This window comes from Acanthisitta chloris, unplaced genomic scaffold (assembly GCF_000695815.1).
Source record: "Acanthisitta chloris isolate BGI_N310 unplaced genomic scaffold, ASM69581v1 scaffold26692, whole genome shotgun sequence".
Lineage (NCBI taxonomy): Eukaryota > Metazoa > Chordata > Aves > Passeriformes > Acanthisittidae > Acanthisitta > Acanthisitta chloris.
In genome coordinates this window covers 10567-37073 of record NW_008662561.1, presented here as the reverse complement: position 1 = coordinate 37073, position 26507 = coordinate 10567, and the positions used below count along the sequence as shown (strand labels likewise).

Here is a 26507-nt window from a genome sequence, read left to right as displayed (position 1 = left end):
TAGGTAGTTCTCCTCTAGGTGCATTTTGCGGGGCTGTTTTGTGGGTATTCGGGTTTTTTTTTGTTGCTGTTGCTTTTTTTTCGGGGGGTTGTTGTGTTGGTTTTGTGTTGTCGTGGTTTTTTTTAATAGGGCACAGAGGAACACGTTAGTGCACAGTGCTGAGATGGGTGATGTGGTCTCTGAGGCAGGTACCCAAACAGCAGCAGTCGGTGCAGCTACAGATCTGTCATTCTTCCTGCTAGCGTGAGGTTTATGTGCCTTTGCGAGGAAGGTCACTTTTTACCCTCTCCCCCCTCAACAACCCACCCTCCTCTTGCTAAGCCGTGCATCAGCAGCATGAGTTCCAAGAAGCAGTAGGTGTTTCTTGGCATTTCGACTGGGATTTTGGAAAGGGAAGCCGGGTATTTAATGGGAAAAGATTGCAATGGAAGGAAGGGATGCGGAGGCTGCTCACAGCCCAGGGTTTGCAGGCATGTGGAAGTTGTTGAAATAGGTAAAGGGTCGAAACTGGCACTTGGAAAACGGTGACTATTGCTTTAGTTACTTATACCACAGAAGAATTTAAGGGAAAACTGGGCCACTAAGAATTTTTTTCTGGTTTGCAGTTTGCTGTCAGCAGAAGGTAAAACATGTCCTTGAAGATATACAATTTTACATAAACAGCCGATGTTTACATAAGCCTAGATAAGTTTGTGAGAAAGGCAGAGAGCAGAAGATGCGGTGTTAGCTGAACTCGGCTATCCTGCTATTTGTCCCTGCAATAATTCATCTTTTCTTTTTTTTCCTGTCGTATTGTTGCAGCGTAAGAACAAAGTGAGCAGCTGCACCTTCACCAAAGCAACCACCTGCGTTCCTCCTCTCCTCTGGAATGGACAATGGGATGGTCTCTGACTTTATCATGATCAAAAACTTCTTCCTCTTCTGCGTTTCCATGAGTTTAGCCAGCCACTTCGGGTGAGTTGCCAATTGTGTTTGAATTTTTGCTGTGGGTTTTTAAAGGAAAAGACAAACCTTGGCTCCGTGCGGAGCTGCTGAACGAAACAAACGGGCTGTGTGTTTCATCCTAACGTGCTGGTGTCAGGGGGAAGGGAGTGAATTGCTCTCCTCTTCAGATTTACTCTCTCATATCAGTTCTTTCTGCCTGCAGTGCTGTTGTGGGAAGGCTTGGGGGGCACAGGGAGCTCAGACCAGGCCTACAGCTGCTGAGTGCTCTGGTTTAACCTGCCAGGGCTGTGGTGTCCCCTGTGCCTGTGGTGCAGAGCTTTTGCACCTTCCCTCTCACCTGATGGGAGCAGGTTACAGGCAGGAGAGCAGAACAGCACCAGCAGTACTCTGTGCAGTACTCTGTGCCATGCTGCTCTCTGGTACAGGCTTTCCTAGTGGGTAAGATAATACAGGGACTCCTCAGAAGGATATCTGAGTTTGAAACTCGTTAGAATAATTAGAAATTGTGTTTCCCTGAAGCATATAGCAAGGACTCCTGTTTCCATATTCCTGCTTTGGATGCTCTTCTGACAGTGATTTTCTGAAAACTGTATCAAAGAAATACTCCTACTAAAGCTCTTAGAAAAATGAAAAATAAAGTCAGAAACCCTCTATTTATATGTTTTCCCTATACCCAGAGATCTTAAGAACTTTCCAAAACTGAGCTATGCAATCGAGTCTGGAAAAAGCGTTTTGCAAGTGCTTGGGAAAACGTAGGTTGATTCTTCTTTGTGGAGGAGAACAATTATTTATGATTTCACCAGAAAAAAATGAATCCTCCCAACGTGCTGATTCACAAGCACACCCATCAATTCCTTGCTATAAGAAGATATGAAATGGAGATGCAAATCAGTTTCTGATTTCAAGCAGAGTGATTTGTTCCAGATTGGAACTAGGAGAAAGACCAAACTTTGAGTGATGACTGTCTGTGCTGTAAGCAAAACTTAGCCTGGTCTGCAGCATGTGTTCTGTGTAGGTAGGTGGAAGCCTGTGACCACAGCAGCTTATGTGAACAGTTGTAGGACTGCATACTACGAAGGATGAAAGAGCTGCACACTCATTTATTCACCTTGGAAAAACTTAGTCCTGCTTGCACTGTGGTCTAAGGCAAAAATCCCCCAGGACTTTGTGAGAGAAATGAAGAGGGAATAGATAGTGTGGCTTTAAACTTGTCTTTACATGGTTGTCATTTGACAAACTATTTCCACATTGAGAAAATCCTGACAACTATAACCTTAAGTCCTTGATTGTTCATCATCCCTGCTGAAGGCAGCACATTGAAAAGAGTTGAGCATGACCTTCCTGGTGTATGGGTCTTTTGACTCTGCTTTTCCTCTACCAAAAGAATAGATAGGCAAGGATGCAAAAAAACCCCACAACAAACCCCAAAACGAACAAAAACCAGAGGGTTTAACTCTCCCTTTTGACTCCAAAGCAAACACTGAATACAAGTCCCAGGTAGGAATCAGTGTGACCTGTAACCTGGCAGATAATCAGAACAGGACAGTTCTGGGAAACTAGGACACTTGTTTTCTGTGAGTTAGTCAAAAAGCTGTGCACTAAAATGAGATCATCACATAAGTTCCCCCCACCGCCCCTGCCCCCCATTTCTGATCTAGTAATTTTAGTCTGAGCCTGCAGAAATAAGCAGCTCCAATTCACTGCAGCATTCACACACTGCCTTAGGGCTGAATTCTGACCCTGCTCAAAAGACAGAGGATGCTCCAGCGCTTCTGTTTCAGAGGCAGAAGCAGTTTCAGAGTGTAATTTGCTAAGTGCTTTGGGACTGACTCTTCAGGACAGAGCGGTACAATTAACACGTAGGCTGCTGTATTAACTGCAGGAATCTAATCCTGAGAACACTTGCTGTTGCTACTGGGTTCTTCTTTATTAGCTTCATCCATGTTTGGACTGCACTGTTATATTGCAGTGCATTTTGCAATGTGCTAGATAAAAGTGACTGGTCAAAGGAGCACAAATTAAAAACCAAAATACAGTAGGACAGTACAGATGAAGACAGAGATTTTTCTACAGTTCTCCGTAGTCATTCCATATTTATATTAAATCGTAAATACAGTTTTTGCTGACATAGCCAAAGCCACCTTGGGGGATTTTGATGCACAATGCCTCATAAAATAAACAGAAATTATGTATCTCAATCTCCTAGGCTACTTGAGAGATCTCAGCAAAAGTCTGTGATTAATGTTTAACATAAATGTGTAATGACTATCGAGAATTATCCACATTAATAGGCAGTAGAGAAGGACTGTAGACTTAGTTGGTAGAAGTTATTTAAAGAAAAATCACTGAATTAAAACTCAAATATATAGATGAACTGAGAAGAGGATGTGAAGTTCTCCCCCCTCCTCTGTTTGTGGGTTTAACAGTTTTATGAGCCTGCAGAAAGGATCCAGCACGAGTCGAGGCTTTTTCACGCTTGCTGGAATTCAGCCTTGAGTTGTATAATGCTCTAATGAGCTAAAGTATTTTACTTAAGAATTTCAAGAGAGTTCACAAGTGTCTCGAAAGTAAACTTTAATAATGGAGCTAGAGAATGATGAAAAGTCAAATATAACCACGAAGAGTGTCTCCAGGTGAGAGGAGAGTCTGATTGCTGGCAGACACTGGGGAATGCAGGCAGTGCAGCCCTGGGCTGTGGGTGTCACGGGTGGCTGTGGCACACACATCTCCCCGAGGTGGGGTAGCCTGTGCTCAGCCCCACACTGGCCAACCTTCCCATGTCCTGAGTCTTGCTCTTTTTCCAGCCCTAGACCACCCCTGAGCACCTCACTGGGAACACACTGACGGTGCACAGTCCTGGTGTGTTTGCATTTTGGATATGCAATTGCAGAAATCTGTCCGAGAGCCAAACCCAACAGGGACGGACATTGCTCATGTACCCACAGTTTAGTTGCCATCTGCTAATAATATTTATAACAGTAGAAACACAGAGAACAGAAGATCCCAATCATATGTCGCCAACCTAATGTTTCTCTGTGCACGCTAAGAACTCAGTCCGTGGTGTGTCTGTGGTTTCATATACTGCTCCACCAGCTCACAGCCCTTACCACTAAGACCATCATCCTGGTGTTTAGACTAAACATACCTCTCCTTCAGGCTGTTATTTCAAGGTAGTGTCTGCAGCCCTAAGCAGTTCTGCTGGGATATCCCTTTTCAAGTACTTCCCATGCTGGGGAGCTCTTCCTCATATTTTTAAGGCTAATTTTGTAAGAATTATCATATCCTTATGCAGTCATGCTTGTCTGTTTATTTTTTAAGCCTGTTTTTCTTTCCTTCTCTGTATCTCCAGAGAGCTTTTTGAACCCATTAGACAGTTTTAATAATTGGAAAACCATAGTGGGTACCTAGAACTGCCTGGAGAAGACAGTCAATGCCTCTGCTGAGCAGAAGGCTATAGCTTCAGCATCTCTGGCCTGCCAGTTCTGGCCCAAGAGCAGGCAGGTCCCTGCAGCCCACCCACCCAGCATGTGCCTGGGGCAGGGAGAAACCACTCAGTGCCTCCCAGTGAAGCTGCAGGTCAGTGAGCTGGGGAGCTGAGAGTCCTGGGAGATGTCTAAAGACCCTGCGAGAAATTTAGGACATTGAAGGAGGTGTTAAGGTGCAAGGGGGTGAGGACTGTAAGATGTGACCCTTTTGCTTCTGCTGCACTGCTCACAAATTGCTCATGCACAGAAGGTAGCAAAATACTGCACTAGCTAACTAAAAGAATTCAGTTGTTCTTTAAGGATCTGAAAAGATGATTCAAGTTTCATCGTTTTAGTCAGTCCTCTCCTCTCTGTCCTAATCTAATTGAATCTTCATTGCCCAGATTCACAAAACATCAGCATTTTGAGATCTCAAGGATCCATAGGAAAGGGATGGCAAGAAGCTAACTTAGAAAAGCGGATCTATTTCCTTTGGTGTCTGTCCAGCTGGCAGGACCCAACACTTTGCAAGTGCATTCTCCACTGTCTTTACCACAAACTGTTAATTTGTCTGAACTTCTGATGCAATTCCAATCCTACTAAAGCAAGTTATTGGAAATGCTACTCTCCTAAGAGAGAGAAAAACATATCTTTCAATAGCAAAATACTCCTTGGTTATTTTCCCATCATTTCTTACCTTTTTTTAAAAAAGAAGTTTGGGGAAAATCATTAAATATCTACCATACATTTCCCTCTTATTACAACTAAGCTATGAATAGTACCTGTCGTGATTTTGACTAGATGGCAAAAAAGACAGTGATGTTTAAAATGGTAAACGATGAACTCATTGGAAGAGGTAGCTGAGCATCTTTAGAGAGTTATTCCATTTTACATTGATGGGCCCCTTCTGTGGCTTCTGATTTTTTTTTCAGTTACCCTGGAATTGCAATATTAAATAAATGTGATGAGAAGTATTCCTGGTTGGTTTAGTTTATGTTCAATAACGAGCTTTAAATGCAATTATCTCTGAATTTTCTTAGCATTTTCCTAAGGTTCTTTTCTAGGTTTATTTTTATCCATAGCTGAAAATTTCTGCTATAAAAACATTTTTCACTGCAGAGAGGCAATAATGTGCTTACCTACTAATATGTTGATAAAACCTGATCTTTAGCTGTGTGGAAGTAATTAGTTCAGGGCAGCACCTGTTTTCTCTCTATTCATGGAGCTGTACAGTGTCTAATATATTCATGTAACTTTGCAAGTACAGTTGAAAGGTCTTGTGTCACAGCAGACAACCTCAACCCTCACACCAAAACACGCATTGCACCAGAAAGCTCAACGACAGAAATGAAACACTTACTTCCTGTGAAAGAAAAAGTAAAATTTGCACTTGGAGCAAATACCAATCCATCTACACAAGCAGCTTCACATAATACTGGAGTTTTGCTGAAATTCAGCACCAAGATGCCTTCTTTTTTGGGTGAAAGGATCTGCCAATTCTAAATTGGATTGCAGTTTTGCAGAAGAAGTGCAGACTTTTCATGAGTCTTCACCCTAGTTGTTTCCCCATCTTTTTCCTCTATTAATTAGGTTTCCTTGTGGAGATACAGAAGTATTTCAGTGTATGGGGTGTGTCCTATTCTTGTGAAAGATGTACATAGCTGAGATAGAAGGAAGCAGCATCAATGACTCTTGTTCAATTCAGAGGAGCAGTTATGCGAACTAAGTGTATTTTGTCCCATCCCCACAAAAATAGTTCAATGGAAATCTTCCCTCTGAGTTCAATTGGCTTTGAATTCAGCCATAAGCACTAAAAATAACAAGCTTTGTCAAGAGCAGAGAAACTAGTGAAGCTTTGTGTCCTGTGCCCCCAGCACCGTATCTTTGCATTAATCCCAGCTCCACATTTTGGTATCCCTTGTTCCCATCTCCCACTGCAACACCTACATTGTACTTCTGCTATCCTTTTCTCCCAAAATCTTTCCTAATCCTGCAAGCATCCTGCATATCTCCTAATGATCAGAGAGGAGGGGGGCTGGTCTCGCTGAGGCTGTTTCTGAGCTACAGGAATGCTTAGTGGCCCAGTCCGTGAGCCAGAGGGAATAGATGACTGCTGACCTCACATTTTTACTTAATGAGGCACTAATTTAGATCACTCTCCCCTTGTCTAGTCACAGCTTCTCATGAAACTTGTAGGAATGAAATGAAGTTTGATCTCTCTGCTTCTTTGTCAGATGCAGTGTAAAATTAGAACGGGTTCCTACGTTGGTATGGTGTAGCAGGCAGACAGCATGATGCATATCTCTTTCTTATGAAAAGAAGAAGATAAAATAGATGAGAAAAGTTGAAAACAGCATTCTAGGTGTATTGGGTTTGTGTGGTTCACACTATGATTTTATCAAAGTGGTGTTGTGCTCACTGCATGGAAAGAATATCTGTACCTTCTGTCTCCTGTTTGCATTTGTTAGGCTGCTACTTGTAAATATTCACCTTTATGTGGTGAATCCCTTTGATTAGGATTGCCAAAAAAGTGCACAGCATTTTGTCTTGAATGGTCCAGTGTGCAATGTCTAATGTTTCCATAATCAGTTTGTGTCTGCTGAATTAACTTTTATTATAGCCAAACATGTTTGTGATGTCTGCTCAGTTCCTCGCTAGAGTTTGTGATCACAGCAGAGAAAACAGAATTCACTTGGTCTTTCAGACCATGGGATAGCCTAAAAGTGGGTAAGATTTGCAGCTCTGCCTCTGTCTGCAGTGATGGGGAGATCCCCGACAGCCTCATGCTCTGCAGTGTGGAGATTGCTGAGGGTCACAGCAGGAGCCTCCTCAGCCAGGGACTTCTATGGCTTTGGTGTGCAAGGAACCAGACCTGTGCCCCCACTGCCTGGCCCCACTGCCCTGTCCTGAGAGGCTCTGCAATCCTTTCCTTGTCAGCAGAAGCTCCCAAACTGTAAAGGGAACAGATGCAGGACTGGAGGTGCCCATGTCTGTGAGCTGTATGTGGCCAAGAGGAGCTTGTTCTGAGCCGGGTCTGGCCTCACTAAAACTTTCAGTTCCATTCCATGAGTGTCACCAAGGTCCCATTAGTGGAAGTGCTGTGCAGGTAAAACCAGGTTGAGATCCCTCATCTTTCTTTGGATGATTCCTGCTCCGTTGGGTAAGCCACACATGTCTGTTAAAGCATTCTGCAAGACAGAGAGATGCTCTGAGCCTCTCTGTTTATTTACTGATTTATTTCCCTGGGGAGTGGTAGTAAATAAACATGGATCCTTTATTTATTTATTTTTCTCTGGGTGACTGGCTCGCATCTAGTGCAGGCTGCTGGAATGGGAATGATTCCTGCCCACTGGCAGGGTCTGGTTCCTAGTGGGGTGATGTGCCCTGTCACAGCTGGAGCATTTCTAGGTGATTTCAGCAGAAGGTGAATTTTGAGTAAGCGCCGAGTGTGAGCAAACTTGCTGCCTCAAGAGCTGCTTATTGCTTGCTGCAGGTGAAGCATGCTCATGGATAATCTCCCATGTTTATTCCTTAGGTAAGCAAAGGCATTAGTAGGCAGGGGATTCTACTAAGCATCTTTAAATGAAAATCAAACAGATTTAAAAATGCAAGTTGTAGTTGTGCTGTGAGCTGTGATCAGCTTCCGAGGTCTGAGCCATGGATAAAATGATGAAATAAAAAAGAGCTCAGACTAAAAACAAATCTGGCCCAAAAGATATGGAATGAGGCCCACTACACATTGCTGTTATTTGCATACTACAAGGGAGAACTAATTTATGCAAAAGAGAGAGGAGGAGTGAAGAACTGTGTTTTCTGTACTGCAGTGTGTTTTTCAGATACCCCAGTGATACCCCAGTGGGATTTTTGAATATAGTGGGAGTTTGTTATCCTCAAATAAGGTTAGAGTTCATCCTTTGTTCTGGCAATAAATTACATAAACTTTGGAAATTAGAAGCTGTTTGGCATTTAAGGATTAAACAGAACCTTCAGGCAGACTTGAAGGTGCATCCCCAGGCAAACCCATGCTGCTCATGCAGCATCTCTGCTGGATGCTGTAGTTCCCAAAGACTGGAGAGCTAAGCTAGGGAAAACCAGTAACATCTTTTGCTGGCCCTGTGAGCTGACCTTGCTCCCTGCTGCGGATGGAGACGTGTCAGCACTGGGGAAGCAGTGGGGCTGACGTGGGACAGGGCAGTGCAGGGGAGGGGGATCTACCTGTGTGTCCCCCAATCCTTCTTTGGGTCCTCTTTCCCCAGGGAGAACTATTTACAACTGCTTCTAGCAGTGATGAAACAGCAGCTCCCTCTCCTATTGAGCTGGAGCAGCAGGACAGAGGTTCAGAGGCTCAATGGCAAAGTTCCCTTGAAGCCAGCATGGCTTTTGACATGTTTCCTTTTGTTTGCATAAAATAGCTTCTCCCAAACGCCAACAGCCTCAGGAAAAGAGGACACCAATGATAACATCACCATATTCACCAGGATCTTGGATGGTCTCCTGGACGGCTACGACAACCGACTGCGCCCAGGGCTGGGAGGTAGGAGAACTCATTCCCTGTGCTTGGTCCCCCACTGGACAGAACCACCACCTACATGATGCCCTCTCAGATGAGAACCTGCTCTTCTCTTGGATGAGAGACTTGTGTTTTATAAACTAAACAAAGGCCAGAAAGTAGATTTGTCTCCTAGCAAATGGGGCACAATAAAAAGATGACTGAAAGTTAGATTCTTTCAGTCACTGAGGTCGTCTGAGGTTGGGTTAGGAGAGCATCTGTGCTACATTTTTTTTCTGTAATTGGATACAGTTTGGGTTTTTCTTTCTGGTACTTCCTAAGGTGAGCGAGACAATATGCTAGCAGGTTGCTGTGAGGTTCCCTTTACTGGTCAGCCTGTATAAATTTATGCTGGTGACACATATCTCTTTTAAAAACAGATCCCCAATCCACCCATTTTTAGACAACTACAGCAAATCTGTATTGATATGTCATTTTGATAACCTCTACAGGAGCTATTTTAGAAGCACAGCATGTGAATAGTTGGTTGCCATCCTAACCTTGTTGAGCCCGCCTTCAGCTCTCTATCCCCCAGATTTCTCTCATCTTCTACCCATGTGTAAACCATCTGTTATGTTTCTTCCTGGCCCTTTTTTAATCTGGCTACCCCCACCCCTTCCTCTTATGAGACCAACACATTGCTTTCATCCCTTTCTCTCCTTCTCCTCTCACTTTACACAGAGATGCTTGAAAATAGGGCTCGATGCTCTTACCTTATATAACGAACTTCTGAAATTTCTTCCCTTAAATTAAATTAGTCCTGGATTTGACAAGATGCCAGAAGGACTTAGAGACTTGAGGGCAGAAATAATTTCACCTAACTTTGGGCATCTCTAATACAGATCTGTGAAATCAGGCAGATCACCCAAGCCAGCAGAGAGTCCTTCCAAGATAGGTTTCACCTCACGCTGTAGTAGGTGTGGAATATGTGCTGGCAATGTGTGCTCACAGACCAGAAAGCCATTCACATCCTGGGATGCATCAAAAGGAGGGTGGCCAGCAGGTTAAGGGAAGTGATTCTCCCCCTCTGCTTTTGTGAGTTCTGTGTCCAGCTCTGGGGCACCAGCAGAAGAAGGACATGGACCTGTTGGAGTGAGGAGGCCACCAGGATGGTCAGAGGCTGGAGCAGCTCTCCTGTGAAGACAGGCTGAGAGAGATCTGGGGTTCCTGGGAGACCTTAGAGAAGCCTTCCAGTTCCTAAAAGGGCTTACAGGAGAGATGAGGAGGGACTCATGAGGGAGTGCAGTGATAGGATAAAGGGTGACAGTTCTAAACTGAAAGAGGGTAGATTTTAGATTAGGTATTACGAAGAAATTCTTCACTGTGAAGGTGGTGAAGCACTGGAACAGGTTGCCCAGAGAATTTGTGGATGCCCCATCCCTGGAAGGGTTTGAGGCCAGGCTGGTGGGGCTTGGAGCGAAGTGGAAAGTTTCCCTGCCCATGGCTGGGGATTGGAACTAGATGATCTTTCAGGTCCCTTCCAACCCAGACCACTCTGTGTTTCTGTGATCAAACCCTGTCAGTCAGAGGGAATCACCCTTCAAGGGTCTGTTTCTCTCTGATTATAAGAAGGGAGCCTGGACTCCCAAGGGTCGACAGCTACATTTGATCAACGATGAAATGCCTCCTCAAGCATCTTCTTAATTTGGAGCTTTTGGGGATTTTTTAGTGATTCAGAAATTGTTCACAGAGAAATGCATCACAAGTATGTATTTGCATCTTAAAGCAATTACTAATGCAGAGCCTATATTTATTACAGAGAGAATAACTCAGGTGAAAACAGACATCTATGTTACCAGTTTTGGTCCTGTGTCAGACACAGAAATGGTAAGTTAGCATGTGGCTGCCAACTCTGTTGTGTTTACTTTGCTGAAGGAATTTTTGGAGCCACGGCTTCTATTCAGATCCTGCAATACCTTGGCTGTCTCTTTGTGCCAGGAATACACCATCGACGTTTTTTTCCGCCAAAGCTGGAAAGACGAAAGGCTGCGATTCAAAGGACCTATGCAACGCCTCCCTCTTAACAACCTGCTGGCCAGCAAGATTTGGACCCCAGACACTTTCTTCCACAATGGCAAGAAGTCTATTGCTCACAACATGACAACCCCAAACAAACTCCTGCGCCTGGAGGATGACGGTACCCTGCTGTACACCATGAGGTAGGAACAGGATTGATTGGTGCTGATTCCCAACTAACTCTGCAGTGACTTGTGGGGAGTGTCACTTTCTCCACTGCTAGTAGATCCAGGCAACCAGCACATATATTTATGTGAATATCAAGAAAAATGGAAAATGTAATTGCTGCCCACAAGTACCAATTAATTTGTAGCTTCTGACTACTGCTAGTGCTTAAATATTTCCTTTGATTAAATGGAAGGCATATTCTCAACAGATCTGATGATTCAGTTCAGCTTTTTTATGAAGATCTGTTCTCTCTTACTGTTTATATTTGCAGCTGTACTGCAGACTGCAGGAGAACAGTCTCCAGGACCAGAGACTGAGACTCTGTTCTGGGGCAGTACATCTTGAACCCTTGGAGGGTTTTTGAGTTGTTTTTTTTTCACATGACTAATAGTTCTAAAAAGCAAATGATCATAAGAATAAATAAAATAAGCTAGCAGTACTGTGAAGCTGCTTTAGTAAGTACTATCCTGAAAACAAATTTGGGACATTATATTGGCAGAGAAGCAAATTGCTGTCTCTGATCTTCAGGGTCATGCTCCTCATCTGATTAGAGGATACTGTCAAGCTTCATCATTGCATAACCTAGATGTTAGATATAATATCAGTGATGTTAGAGGATTGTTTGAAATTCTTCTCAGGCCAAATCCCACACTGGTGTATGGCAATTTGCTCATCAGAGGTAATTAGCCTGTAGTAATTAAGACTGCTGTCTATCTTCAACAGGGTTTTCTCCAAGAGCATAGTCATTTGGACAACACTTGAAAAGGAGATGAAAGGGAAAAACCTACTGAGCAGCAAAGTGTCTTTCTGAGATTTTTGCACACAAGCCCAGAGTGGTGCCTGAGACCCTGCAAAGTGCTCAGGGACCTGAGTTGGGTGCTGAGCTGCCTGAGTTTTCAACAGGCAACCCCCAACAAAATGCAGGGAGCTGAGCTGCTGCTGCTGTGTGCTGCTGTGGGGACACACAGTGCAAACCCCAACCTCACCCATGGGCCCAGTGCTTAAGGGTTGTTGGAGGTCATAGGGATTATCCTTTCGTACACAGGCACCTGGAGCTTCCCAGGTTTTATTTCAGGTCTTCTAAACATGTTTTATTTATTTTGGCCCCATCCTTAAATCTCTTATTCTGAAAGGAAAAGGAGAGATAAGGTATCCTTACATAAGTCCTTGCAGCTTTAGAGCATCACAGTTGTAACTGCACTAGCACTAAAAAGACCTAGACATCATAGAAGTTGTGTTTAAAAGAAGAAAAAACCACTCATTTTCTCTTCTACTATTATTTGCTGTTCTTACTAGCCCCCAGTTAGTGATCACCCCAATAATAAACTGAAACTGTGAGAATACACAGACACACTTAAATGAATAAATGTCAGAGTAGCTATCAGAGAAACTTCATTTCACAAAAGTATGAGTAATGCCAACCTTAAAATCAGTCTCACTGCTGCTTGGACTACATTGGTCCCACTGCAGAGACTGCTGCAGTGTCCAGTCCTGGTTAGCTGTGTGAATTACTTGTAAGTCCAGATCAGACTCACGTTCAGCCTGGAGCAAAACACTAGGTGGTGTGGCAGGTTCATAGCTGACATGCTATTTCTGTGGAAGCACTGGGTGAAAATGCAGAGAAGCAATGCTACATGAGGTGAGGAGCTCAGCCACCCTAGCTGGCAGAGTGAGACTTGGGTGAGCAAGCCCCAGGTGAGCTCACTGCTGAGCCTGAGTTACTCTGTTGAGGTGCCTCTCTGGGGACCATGGCAGAGCATCGTCAGGTGCCACAGGTACCATCCTGAGGAAAAGCTCAGCACATGCAGCTGGAGAAAAATACAGGTTTGATGCAGACATTCCCATTGTCCCATTCAGTCCCTTTCCCCTGGTTTTCAGTGGGGGGTAAGCTCTTTGGGGTTGGTGATTTTGTAGACTACAGCAAGAAACAGAATACTTTTGTCACCTAAAACACCATGCAACATAACTTTGTTTGAGTTTGTTTGTTTGTTTGTTTTGGTGGGTTTTTTGGTTTGGGGTTTTTTTTGCTAGAGTATTGTATGGTTGTGCAGATGTGTGGAATAAAATTCCCACTAACCATGGCATGTGTGATAAGAAATGGAACACAAAGATTTTTAAATAACTTGCCTCCTGCTATTGCCAGTAATAACTTTAGAGGGTCTATCCTGTTCTCCTGAGTCAGGAGCCTGTTTTTATAATGTGCCTCTGAAGGAGCACAGGAGTTTTTCATGATGGGTGTTTGCTGTGCCATGAGGTGGCTTGAGTTGATCCCAAGCTGTGCAGAGGTGGCTGTGCCAAGCAGACAGGCACTTCAGTCACTTCAGCTGCCTTGGCATGTCCTGGTGAAGGTACCAGCTAAGCAGAGTTACCTAGGATGGCTTTCCCTAAGGAGAATGACAGCTCTGTGCTTGCTGAGGGGGGAGATGCTAGTCTCCGTGCTGGTGCTCTATGAAGGTACTGGGTCTGGGTTTGGGCCCCGTTTCCTGCAGCTCTCATCAGGCTTCCTCAGTTCTCAGGATCTGGGGATGTGTAGACAGCCCTGTTAGCTCTGTGTTCTCCTCGTTTCCAAGGAGGAATGGAGAGCTTCCCAGACTGTACGTGGGAGTGATCCGTGTGGGGAGGATTGGACCCTCTGGCATTGACGGAGATGCCTGAATTGCTTTTTCTACCTCTCATCTGGCTGCCTGAATGAAGAGGAGGAGAACAGCCGAGCCAACACTGACCTTCATCCCATTCCACTTCCAAATATACCAGCATGACCAGCTGAGCAAACTTCCAGCTTTAGCACTTGTCAGGACATACGTTTTCATGACACATGTGTTTACTTATAAAGAAAAATATACTCTTCACATGCTGGATTGGATGATATGTTGTCTAGGTCAGAAGTTGATGGGATGTGTGTTGCTAGGGAAATCTGATAAATGGGTTTCTCTATACGTGCAGCATTACAACCCTTCTGCATGAATATAGGAACACAGCGTGTTCTGCAGACAGATCTCATGGGCAGCAGCGTTCTCTGTGGGGAGCTTAATAATTCTGGCTGCCTTTCACTTGGGAGGAGCTATTAGGGGTTTAATTTCTGCTAATGAGGTTTACAAATGATTCGCTGCTGAATGGAGTGTTGTAAGTTCTGTTTCTGCCCCTAGAGGGAAGTGTTGTCTGTGGCTCCACTTCTCATTTTTCACATTTTATTATTTTTAGTAAGAGCATTGGTATAAAAAGCACTAGCAAATATACTTCGTGTTTCACCAATATACAGCGAAAACAGCCTTGCGAATGGAGGCAAAAACTAGATTCTCTCCTTCTAAAAAGTTGAAATATTTAGTGAATTTTATCTGAGAAATAAATGTAAAAAGCATGAAAGTCGGTTATTCCATGAAGCTATTCTGAAAAATTGGAACAGTGATTTAAGCAACATTTTCAGGCTAAGAAGAGAACCATCATGTTTCAGTGAGCTGTATTTTTTTTTCGCTCAGTAGGAATTGGCTGTAAAGACAGAAGCTTTGATAAACTTTGCAGTAGAATGCCAGGGAGAAAAAAAAAAACCTGTGAAGAAGCACAAATTTATATAAAGTAGAACATGCTCACTAGAGCTAAACCTTTGGACCATGAATTAACTTTTCAACAGCATCTCATAAACAGCTTTTAATGATTTTCTATCAGCTTGTAGATATTGAAAAATCTTTCTTGTGCCATCACAAGGGTTGGTCTCCTTAGAGCCCCATTCTCATGGGCGTTTTGAAAGGACCTCAAAACCTTTTTGCTACCACTGGGACTTCCAGGCACCTGATATAGTCCGGGATTTTAAAGAGGACCTGGCTATATATCTGAGGAGTGTCCAAACAGATCTTTTTTCCCGTGTTATTCTGGCGACTGAAGGTTACCAGAGATCCTGAGAGTGTTTACAGTTAAATCTGTCCCAGTAATCTGCACATGAATAATTTATCAGCCAGGGACTGCAGACATTTTTCAGTATGATGTTAAGAAACTCTAGAATTTTTAGTACAGCCCTGAAAGACAGTTCTACCACTGCTGGAAGAGATTTAGGGTTCAGCAATGTGTAGGATTCCTATCCACTTGATGGCAGCAATACCACACTGTTCACTCTGCTGCAGCGAACACACCAAGCTTACCTAGGCTGGAAATATGTTTCTTCCATTAGCACTCAGCCTTAAAATTCTCGTGTGCGATGTACCTATGTCCTGGCTGCACATTAGCACAAACTCTGCTCTTCCATGAAGGACTTGGATTAGCAAACTAACCGGTTTATGCTGCAGAGCTATTGCTCATCAAACTGGTTTACCAAAGATACAGTGCTGCTGTCAAGACTTCTGTTGGGAAAGCAAGGTTTTGTTTGCTTGTTTTGTTGGGGTTTTTTTGCAAGAGAAAGTTATTCTATGAGAAATGTGGGGGTTCTCAAGCTCTGACTTTGCCTGAGGGAAGCTTTTCCCAGACACTGGTTGGCTTGCATGCTCCTGAGCAAGAAGTGACCAGCAAATCTACATTTTAAAACGAACCCTGAGTTTTCCATCAGCCAGCCATCTAGATGGGAACATTTGAATATGCTGTTCTTATTCCAAAGGGAAGATTTCATTTATACATCCATTCATCTTTACAGAAAGGGATTTGTCAATGGTTTTTAAGCATTGTATAACTACTGCAAAACAAATCAGAAGCTATGAAGCCATACAAATATGCATTTCCTTTTCCTGTGCTAGACTTGCTGCATTTTATTTCATATTCAAGCTTCAAACTGCCTGAAGCTGGAAGAAAAATATAACTTCTTTACATTGGGCTGAATCTTGCAGAGTGATAAAAAACTGCCATGGTGGCAAGGACTCTCAGCTGCTTATCATCAATTCAGATTTTAACAGAGTGAGAGAAAATAGGGATGTATGAAGTGAAGGTCCTTTCCCTGAGGATAGCAGCAGGATTCTTGTTTTAACACCAAGGCTATTGGTTCCCATCTCTCTGCTTTGGTTGCACATTGCCCCATTTCTCAAAAGTTCCCCTTCAAGGAACCAAGATTTGTTGTTTTGAAAAATCCAGGGCTGGAGTTACCCACAGGGAGAGAAAGGCATCAGAGGAGACTGTGGTGTAATAGATTCAAAATGGGAAATGATGACCTGCCCAAATATAGTCCCTACGTAGAGTGTGTAACAATGGCCTATTCTACTGGTACTAAAAGTGGGCAGAGCCCCACAGAGCTCTCCAGCACAGAGATGGGAACTGGCACAGCAAGGGCAGAATTGATTAAAAGACCAAGCCCAAAACAGAACCAGTCTGTCATTGGATCAGGGGGGTGCTTGCTTGGACTTTGAGGGGTTACAAAAGGCACAACTTTAGTTCCATCTCTGTGCTGAGCTCAGAGGCAGACCCAACTTTCCTCTGGCCTTAGCTGGTACAATTTCTGCCAGATTCCTTTCTGCTCCCCTTGCTTTATAAGGATGAACCAGCAGGGCCAACCTGATGTCCAGGTATCCATGGATGGGGTGACCGAACAGAAAATGAAAGGAAACAGTGCCCTGACCCCCTCAAGCATCCCCAGGAAAGCACAACTGCCTTGCTGACTCTGTCTTTCCTCAATCTGCAGACACTTCTCAGCTTCTGCAGCTGGGGATTTTGGAAGTACCTGGTAGATGCTGAAGAATTGTTCTGGCTCTGCTATATTTTTTTTATCAGAGGAGGATAACATTACAGTGGACTCCCTAGTCATTTCACTCGGACTGAAATTAAAATCTTCATCTGCCTAATCAGAAATACCATCCCCTGAAGTGCATTTCTGTTTGTGCTGAAGCATCAGGCTGCCAATGAGCAATCAAAAATCCACCGTGGTGGAGTGCACCAGGCAGGATGGGTGGGATTCACCTCAGCTCATTCTACTCATCTGCAATGCTGGTGGCTGCAGCTGAGCCTCTGGGCTCAGAATTGCTCCCAGTGCAGGGGAGAGACTTTCTTAAGGAGTTAAGTGTCTACATTATTTCAGACGTCTACTTTAGTATGAAAGATGCTTATTCCTCTCCACTCACACTTCAGTGGTTTCCTGGTGGTTTTTTCCACAGTGCTAGGAAAAGGAGCATAGGGTAACTGATGTCTGTGTTTAGTCACGAGTCCTTTCTTACTTTGTTACTTATAGAATCACAGAATCCTAGAATCATCAAGGTTGGAAGAGACCCCTAAGATCATCAAGTCCAACCACTAACCTGCCACACTGCTCTAACCCCTAAGCCCTCAACCATATCCTCCAGCATCAGATCCAGACACCTCTTAAATACTTCCAGGGATGGTGACTCCAACACCTCCCTGGGCAACATCTTCCACTGCCTGAACACCCTAACAGGCAAAACATTTTTCCTAACATCTAATCTGAATCTTCCCTGTGTGTTTATGACTGTTACCTCTAGGCCTTCCATTGGTATTTCCTACCCCATGCTCAGGTAGCCTGGAAATGGCTAGTGTGGCAGCCACCTGAAGCTATGGGATGTTCTGACCAGCAGCTGGTCCTGTAGCTGTTTTGTGGAGGACTTTTCATCATTTCCTCTCCATGCAACATAAAGCCCAAGGTTGGTTCTGTCCTTTTTTTTTTTTCTAGGTAGGTATAGGAGGGAATATAGTGCTACTTAAGAGGAGCTCAAGAAACAAATGTCACCAGAAGATTCTGCCTTTCCTTCTCTAAGATTGCACTATAACAAACAGGTGCTTGTGTTGGAGCAGATGCTAGCACTGGTGGTGGTATAAATAGCAAACAGATGGTAAATTGAGGCCTATTTAATGACTATTTATGGTGTTAAACAGCTGAGGGATCAGGGGGCTCCTTTCCTGGAGCAGTGAGCACCCACAGCCTGACCCTTTACCTGGCCCTTCATGGCTGTATTGGGCAGGGGCATGTAGCATATAAGAAGCAAGGCAAAAAACCCCAGATACTAATGTTCTGCTTGAATGGCTATACAACCTCCTCCATGTACCAATAGAGGTACATACAAATAGGGCTAAGTATATGTTTCCCTATGAAGGACCATATCATCAAATAACCTGCTGCTTGCCTCCCTCACACAAAGGTGTGGGGGAGCACTGAGGTTGCACAAAAGGCAGGAGATCCTGGTGAGGAGGGACATTGTAAGTGGGCACAGAAATGCGAGGTGAGTAAGAAAAGGCTGAGGTTAAATGTGAGTGGTTGAAAGGAAACTATGGTGACATGTTTTTGAGCTCTATATTGTTTGCATGAACTGTGGAAAATAATCAAGGATTTCAGCTCTGTATTTTGAGTTGCCAGATCATAATCCTTCCTACCCACCCTGCCATGTCTGTGCATCCCAGTCTAGATGTGAGAGAGCCCAAATGGGCTGGTACTGCCCATCTGGTGTCTGCCCATTTCCTCCCCCTGCCCTTTACTTTCTAAATCCAGCTCATTTTCTCTGTAGAAAATACTGCCTGTAGTTTTATGCCTGTCCATACAAATGTAAAGGTTGTATAAACTGGGAGCAAGGAATAGGGTGTCTGTGCAGCCAGGAAGCCCTACCCATGGGGGACTGTGTGCCATACTCACATGCAGACATGCAAACCCAAAAGCCCTTCTGGCCAGTCAGAAAATCTACACTGATCCAATTGCCTAGCAGGTGGTATCAGGACTGGAGGACAAGTGGACTGTGTTCATCACAGTCCTTAAGCCTCATCACCTAGGGTGCTTTCTGTGCTCCCTCTTTCTCCTGGACTTGGGTTTCCTTCCACTGAATGCAAGGATTGGATGTGCAGTTGGGTGGCACTGGGTGTTGCTGTTCCCAGTTGGCTCCTCCAGTAACTGGGACTGGCCTCTCTTGAGAGCCAACCAGAAGCTCATAGTTCACTATTGCACAGCACTTCAAGAACAGCTGTCCTTACTGCAGTTAGCACATGCCATCAAAAGGCCAAGCTGAGAGGGAGATTATAGTCAAAACATGCAGCACGTGCAGACTTCATTATGCCTGGGCATGGCATAATGAAATGTGGGCTAGTTGAAATATTGTTTCTCATTTTACCTTCATCAACAACTACATCAGCTTCTCAGCACTGCATATGCCTGGGCATGGCATAATGAAATGTAGGCTAGTTGAAATATTGTTTCCCATTTTACCTGCGTCAACAACTACATCAGCTTCTCAGCATTGCGAGTGCTACTTATCATTTTGGTTTTTTATTCAAGAATTCAGTAAAAATGGAAGCTACTGCAGAGGAGAGATTTGGAAACCTTCCTCATCAGATGTCAAAAGAGAGTTCATCATGGATAAGGGATCAGCAAGGAGAGAAAGCTTGGTGAGCTTTTTAAGTGAAACTATCAAGTAGATGGTTGTGATATTGTGCTAGAGCATCCATAGCTGCATTGCCTTTCTTTAGGAAAGTAAAGTTTGTAGGAAGAGAACCTAAAGAAGGAGTTGTATGTCAAAAAGCTTGTTTTTTTTTTTTTTCCTGCACCTTGAGAACCTAAAGAAGGAGTTGTATGTCAAAAAGCTTGGTTTTTTTTTTTCCTGCACCTGTTAGTCTGATAACAAACAGAGCTTCTTCCAGCAAGTTCTACCTTGCTTATGGACTTCAATAGATACTTTGCATGGCAAGGCTGGATAAGTGTAAACTCAGTGCTTCATGCATTGGTTTTGTGCATATTAAAGAAATGCTGTAGAATGAAAGAGAAGGAGTTGTATGTCAAAAAGCTTGGTTTTTTTTTTTCCTGCACCTGTTAGTCTGATAACAAACAGAGCTTCTTCCAGCAAGTTCTACCTTGCTTATGGACTTCAATAGATACTTTGCATGGCAAGGCTGGATAAGTGTAAACTCAGTGCTTCATGCATTGGTTTTGTGCATATTAAAGAAATGCTGTAGAATGAAAGGTATTATGTCCATTATAAACTCCTACTTTGTGAATCTTTCTGTAATGTCCCAAATCCGTATCACATATCAGGTAATTTGTGTATCCTATTAGTTCTTTCATTGCTTTCTCTGTTTCTCCTGGAGAAACATCTCATTTCTCCTGGAGAAATGGACCTGGAGGCTGAACATGCTCCCTGCCCCCATCTAGGAGTATGCTCTGGGTATGCTGAGATGCTCCACATTTGGGGAGGTTATTCCTATAGTGGCACAGCTTTTGGGATCAATTCTGTCTACCTCAGATCAGTTCAGGATAACTTAAGTCTTCAGCACAGTAAATCTAGGCAATTAAAGTCTTGGTTTTGCACTTCAGCATAAGCTATGCTAAGGATTTGGTTTGCTTAAAATGAGAGTTTTTCTGTCAAGTACACCATGCATCTGAATTATGTATTCACAGCTCCCAAAAGCATCAGTAACTGGAGCTCTTAGTCTTCCATAGTCCCTTCCCTGTAGCATTTTAAAGGACATTTTGGTGTCACATAAAGATAGTGCAACTCAGCACCATAGGAAAGGGTAGTATTCTTGGCTGAGTGGTTATGAAGGAAAAATGGGCTAAGGCAGAAATTTCTTAAGACCACCTCACTCCAGTCCTAGCTTTGATTCTGTTCTTTGTTCACTTTATTTGGTGTATTCCAAGGAAATAAGTGTATCACCAGTATAAATAGGAAGCAGTGGTGAACTGCTTGCACATCACACAGGGAGGTGCAGAACAAGGCCTGAATCTGTGTTTTCACCTCTTATCCAAGACAGTGATGGAGATTCATGAGCAAAGCAGTGTTTGAGTTACTGAGAATCATCACTTCTCTTCCCCTGGGCCAGACTGCAGCCAGTCACCCAGCCAGGGATGGGTTCACAGTGACTCTTACAGCCATTCATACCATGAATAAACATCTGTCCACATCCTAACACTTGTGTATTGTGTTGTGTAACCCACTATCACCACCATCAACAGCGTTTGTTTGCACTGTATGGCAAGTGCTCCAGAACCAAGAAAGGTCTTCACATATCTGTGTCTGTCTGTATGTGCATGCTTATATAAGCACATTACATTTCCTTAAGACATGCAGGGAGACATCAGTTCCCTGGACTACACACTGTGCTGGGGCCTGAAACAACTCTTGCTTGAAAACCCTTTGAAAGGAATAATAGTTTGGTTACAGGAGCATTCCCAAGACATCACACTGGGAAAACAGGTGAATAGTCATTTCCTGAGTCAAGGCTAAATGAGTAATTTCACAAACCCAACCATGTGTTTACAACTTGAAAAAAAACAACCTAAACCATCAACTTCCCGTTATTCTCTTATCTGCACATGTGCCAGTGTGCCAGAGTGTGTACTGGAGATGCCATAAGGGCTCAGATTGTTCTGCTGAGGTCCTGTTGGAGCAGGTACCAAGGGAAGCTTCTCCTGGAGTTGACCCCTGACCCAACCCTCAAGTCTCCCTGTGTAGGGAGCCAACCAGCCCCTGGGTGGGAGTATGGCTTGGCTAAGACTGGATCCACTTAACTCTTTTTTGGCACATTGGGGAGATGTTGAGATAGGTTTAAGATTAGTTTGATGCAAACATTTTGCCTTTTATTAAGGCAAATGGTGATGGCTGGGAAGGGCACTTGGGCTCACCTGAGCCCTGTAGTGGGTGCTGATTGTCAGCACAGATGGGGCCAAAGCACAGCATTAAAATGCTCCCTTTAATCAGGGGTGAGGGCAGTGCACAGAAATAAACAACTGAGAAGATGGAGCTGGTTTGGGGATTAGGGCAAACAGGCAGAAAAGCTTCATATCTCTCTGGCTGCAGTACATCAGTGCCAACAAAAGTGTTCTTGTGTCCCTTTCAGCAGCAGGACTTGTTATTCAACACTTATCTTGAATTAACGTCTCCCAAAAGCCACTGGTGACTCTGCCTTTCTGCTCCCCTGTCCTTCTAAAGCTCTCTGGTTTAATTTGTTTACATACTAAAGCTAGTAGCTGATAAGAAACAGCAAGTTTCTGTGGCTGGCTCTGGGCTCCCCGGGCAGGTGACTGCCCTCTCCTCCTGCCTGGCAGCTGCAGATAATACTCCAGAAAACATTGTCTGCACTTCCAGGGTAGCAGAGAGATGATAGCTTTGCTCCCTCCACCTGCTCTTTTCCCACAAGTAGGATCAGATGTTCTGTGCATTGAGGGATATCCCAGGAACAGTTGGGGGTCCCTGCAGCACCCTAAATCAGGGTCATGCAGGACAGGGTGCCTTGTGTCTCCCACCTGTCCTTGGAGCACACTCACTGTGAATGTCTGGCCCCCAGATATCTGCATTTATTTCCTTGTCACATCCTTGACTCTAACACCTCCTTCGTTTCCTTGTTAAAAAGGAGCAGTCTCTTGAAAGCACTGTCAGCCTTAATACCCCAGTGGAAATGTGAAGGTGACTTTTCTGGAGTGAACAAGTCTTGCTGCTTGAATTGTTGTGCTTTTCTTAGATGGAGATTCACTTATGTGTCTAAATTTTCTTGAAACAGAACTACAGTAATTACTTTATGTTCTTAAAGGCTGTACATAATGAAGCTTTGATAAAGCTTTCATGTACAATTATAGGTGATAGACTAAATAATTTGTAGACCTAACTTTTTTTTTGGATAGTGAAGGTATGCAGTAGCATTTTGTTAGTTGATTAATATTCAGATAGTAGTGTGAGTATTTGGAGCATCAGGAAAGTGAAATTTTGTCATTAATAAATCAGCTGCTATAATGAGGGTTTGCTACTTTTTTTGGGTGAATAGTGGCCCCATTGAAGTCAGAGAATTTTACCATTAAGTTCAATAAAATCAGAGATTTGTCCTCCCATTGTCAAGGACCTTTAACAGCCGCCTATAATCTTGTCAAAAACTCTGTTTGAGTGAAACTAATCCCATAGGGCTTTTATTAAGACAGAATGATGGTGGAGGAGGGAAGCTTTTAAATGCTTCTACTGGAAAGAACTGCAGTTTGGAGACTGTCTCTAGCTCAGATAACTCTGCTGCACTGAGCACAGCAAGATCATTCTGGAGTCACCATAATAAAAGGATCAGGCAAAGGCTGTTTCATATATCTCTGTCAAGGCCTTCTTTCTCTTCTTTAAATAAATGCAAACTGGGAATAATTTTGTTATAATCAGCTGTGTAAACTAGAGTATGCAAAGGGTACCTAAGCTTTAGCACTATGTTAAAAGCCAAAGTATGCAAATACCACCCCAGGGGATATTTGAAGGAGTAGACCCAAATATCAATTTCTTTGTGACTCCTGGAGCTATGATCTGAATATATAGTTTGTACTTTGCACCTAGGAGCAAATCTGTATGCAGTGCCCTATGCTTCCAGCCCCCAGAGTGCAAGAGATGACTGCTGTGCTGCTTTTATGTCTGTATGCAATAGAAAATCCAGTCTCTTTGAACCAGGAGTCAGTTTAGTGACTTTGTTTTTCAGGTGCTCACATAGTAATGAAAAGCAGCTCCTGTTGGGCACAGAGCACCGTGCAGAAATCAGGATGGTGACACTTGTGCTGTGTAGCACAGCTCACTGTCAAGTTTGCTTTCAAGTTTTCTGTCAAGTTTTCTGTCGCATTGCCCATTGCAAGACACTTCACAAGCCCTGGGTGATGCACACTGATGTAAGAGGTATCCAGGAGAGTGTTCACTGAGCATTTTAAAATCACCTGAGAGACTCAGCTACATGGCTTTTAATTGCATGTACCAAGTAGGTACAGCTAGTTCATTTGTTCCATTGGCCAGACTAGGAGTGGCCCTAGAATAGAGGCATGGGAAAAGCAAAGCAGCATTGATAGAGAGCAAAAGGAACTTTTTCATCCAAAGAATCTGTGTTAATGAAAGGAAAGGATGTACCCAAGCACATTCACAGCTACTAAATTTGGCTCTCCCTATCCCTGGGCTAGACCCAGAAGGCTGTAGCAGACATCATCCTTTTGAGGGACATGCCATCTTCTTCTGGATGAGGAATTCAGAGGAGACAGAGGAGTAGCCATGGCACAACCAGGGTCATTGTGGCTTCTGAGTCAGGTAGTGGCAGCCAGATGCTCTCCAGCCTTATCTGCTACCCTTTCATTTAAGACAGGCAAAAATAATTTCTGGAGGGACTTGATTCAATTCCACTAGGTCTCTGTGCAACTCATCTTCACTTCTCTTCCATATTTACCGGTGATGAATGTCTACAGCCCTTCCTCATTACATGCAAGGGTTGTTTCTAGAGATGCAGGCAGCAGGATGCAATTCACAGGACAGTCAGATGAAACAGAAGGTCTTATTCATGCACTGAATCTTCCTTCACTTCCTGATTCTATGTCTGCTGTCTTTGTTAAGATGGATATAGGGATTCCCTCCTTTGATGTTGGCAGATGACAAGTTTGTATTTTAAAATGTTGTCAAGCTGCAGCCTTTGAAATGACATACTTAAACTGTTGGTAGACAAGGAGACAGGAGATGGACTGCAGTAAAATACACCAGCTTTCTTATGGCTGTTGGAGCAAGGTTTCTGAATTTATCAAGAAAATTGAATTTGCAATGCTTGGCACAGAAAATATAATGATGCATTGGAGGAATGGGAGCTTTGCTTTCAAGTACCCATCAAAGTGATTTTAATGAAAGGATGCAAGTTCTGGGCAGGATGCTACTAGAATCAGCTTGTTAAATTCACCCAAGCAGCACTCTTGGTGACTTCAGCTTTGCTGGGTTTGGTGCCCAAGGGCAGTCTCCTGGGCACCAAAATTTTAAGATTTCTTTCACAAAAAGAAAGCCCAAGAACAGTTTTACCAAAGGGCAGGTTTCTCAGACCTCAGTAATTTCTCTTCCTGCTGTTGCCCAGAGAGATTGTGGAGTCTCCCTTACTGGAGATATTCAAGAACCATCTGAGTGCAATCTTATGCACTATGCTCTAGGACAACCCTGCTTGAAGTTGGACCAGAGGACCCACTGTGGTCCCTTCCAGCCTTTCCATTCTGTGATTCTGTAGCCTTCCTGACTGTTCTTACCAAATGGTACTCTGTTCTGAAGTGGATTTTTTTTTCTTTTTGCTTTATATAGAATAATATCTTTACATTTTCTGTTACTATGTGCAGTTTGCCTTTTCCCCTTTTTGTTTCCCAGCTCATCCTCAGAATATGATCTCCAGCCAATGATACTGTTGCATTTTTCTGTGCTTCTTTTGCCATTTCCAGCCATTGGTAAAACTCCAGAATTTCTGTGTGTTGGCAGAGAGTGGAGCTGTTTCCCCCAGTTTATTGTCTGTGCAGCTGAAGTGCTCCAGCAAGGCATCGTTGTGTTGTATTGAGTTGGACTGGCTGAACACTGCTGTCTGTACACAACAGATTGTTACCCTTTATGATCCCTTTGGATAGAAGTTCTTGTGGCTCTTTGGGGTGCTAATGGGAAGCAGTGAGTATATGTAGCTGGGGAGTATGGCTCAGTGTTGCTGGTGTGATAGGAAAGGGTATTTGCATTGTGGTAGTAGAGTGTTGTGGATTTCTTTGCAGATTTTTGCTCCCAAGGCAACAGTTTGGTTAGAAATCAGACTGCCCTCCAGCAGAGCCTCTGTGTCACCAGGCAGTTTGTAAGGCTTTGGGTGGCTCTGATCTGTTGCCTCTGAGGCAGAATAGCAGCATAAAATGAGAAAACCATAAGGATATTCATAATGTAAAATGAGATTTGCATCCTCACTATCCTGAGCAAACTGTGTGTATTATGCAAATATCAAAATGGCATAAACAAAAGAGATTTTCCTCATGCTAGAAGTAAGCTTTGGCTCTCTTGAGATATTTGATATCAAGATAATTGATATTGCACTGCTCAGAAATTTACCTCAGACTTTTCTTTGTGTCCAGCTTGATCTGTCAATCATACAGAACATCCATGGGATATGTCTATATTTTCCTAAGAGTTTTTCCTTCCTTACCCCTGTATCTACTCTAGATCAAGAATTTCCACATAGTGACAGGGCAGTCCAGGATAGAATTGCTTCCCCAGGCAATATGCAAGGGAAGATGACCCTGTTGTTTTTTCCTGACAAGATGCCCAGGTAAATCACAGTGTGCTGAAGTGAAAGGGACTACCCCAAGACCATGTGATTTCCACAGAAACTAACTGCAGTGCTATATGCAGTGGTACATACATGTCCTTGATGATACATAACTTTATATATGGTTATAGTTATACACTTTTATTTTTAAATATTTAATTTATGTATTTAAGTAGTTATATCTAAAGTCAATGCTTCCTTATGTCTGCAACAGTGCTATACCCAGGAGACAAATTCCTAGGCCAATTAAGTATGTACAGAAAGCAGGTAAGTATAAGGTGTGTGGCAGAAGCTCCATCACAGGAGTTCCTTCACATACTAATAAGAAAGGATGATCTTATTGGGACAGCTTGCCCAAAGAAAATCATTTCACATGTCTCAGGGTTACTAGACAAGGCACACACAGTGCTCCACCTGGCTGGGCTCAC

General features: G+C 43.5%; 1 protein-coding gene across 1 annotated transcript in view; it reads left to right on the top strand.

The window, feature by feature from the left end:
- Window positions 1-431: 431 nt before the first annotated feature.
- LOC103798392 (gamma-aminobutyric acid receptor subunit alpha-5) overlaps window positions 432-26507 on the top strand; it is a gene marked incomplete at its 3' end in the record, with an annotated part of 26304 nt that continues 228 nt past the window's right edge. The window contains exons 1-4 of the mRNA XM_009070648.1: window positions 432-954; window positions 8822-8943; window positions 10718-10785; window positions 10897-11117. Of these exons, the coding sequence (XP_009068896.1) occupies window positions 869-954; window positions 8822-8943; window positions 10718-10785; window positions 10897-11117 (497 nt within the window). The remainder of the gene's footprint in view (window positions 955-8821; window positions 8944-10717; window positions 10786-10896; window positions 11118-26507) is intronic.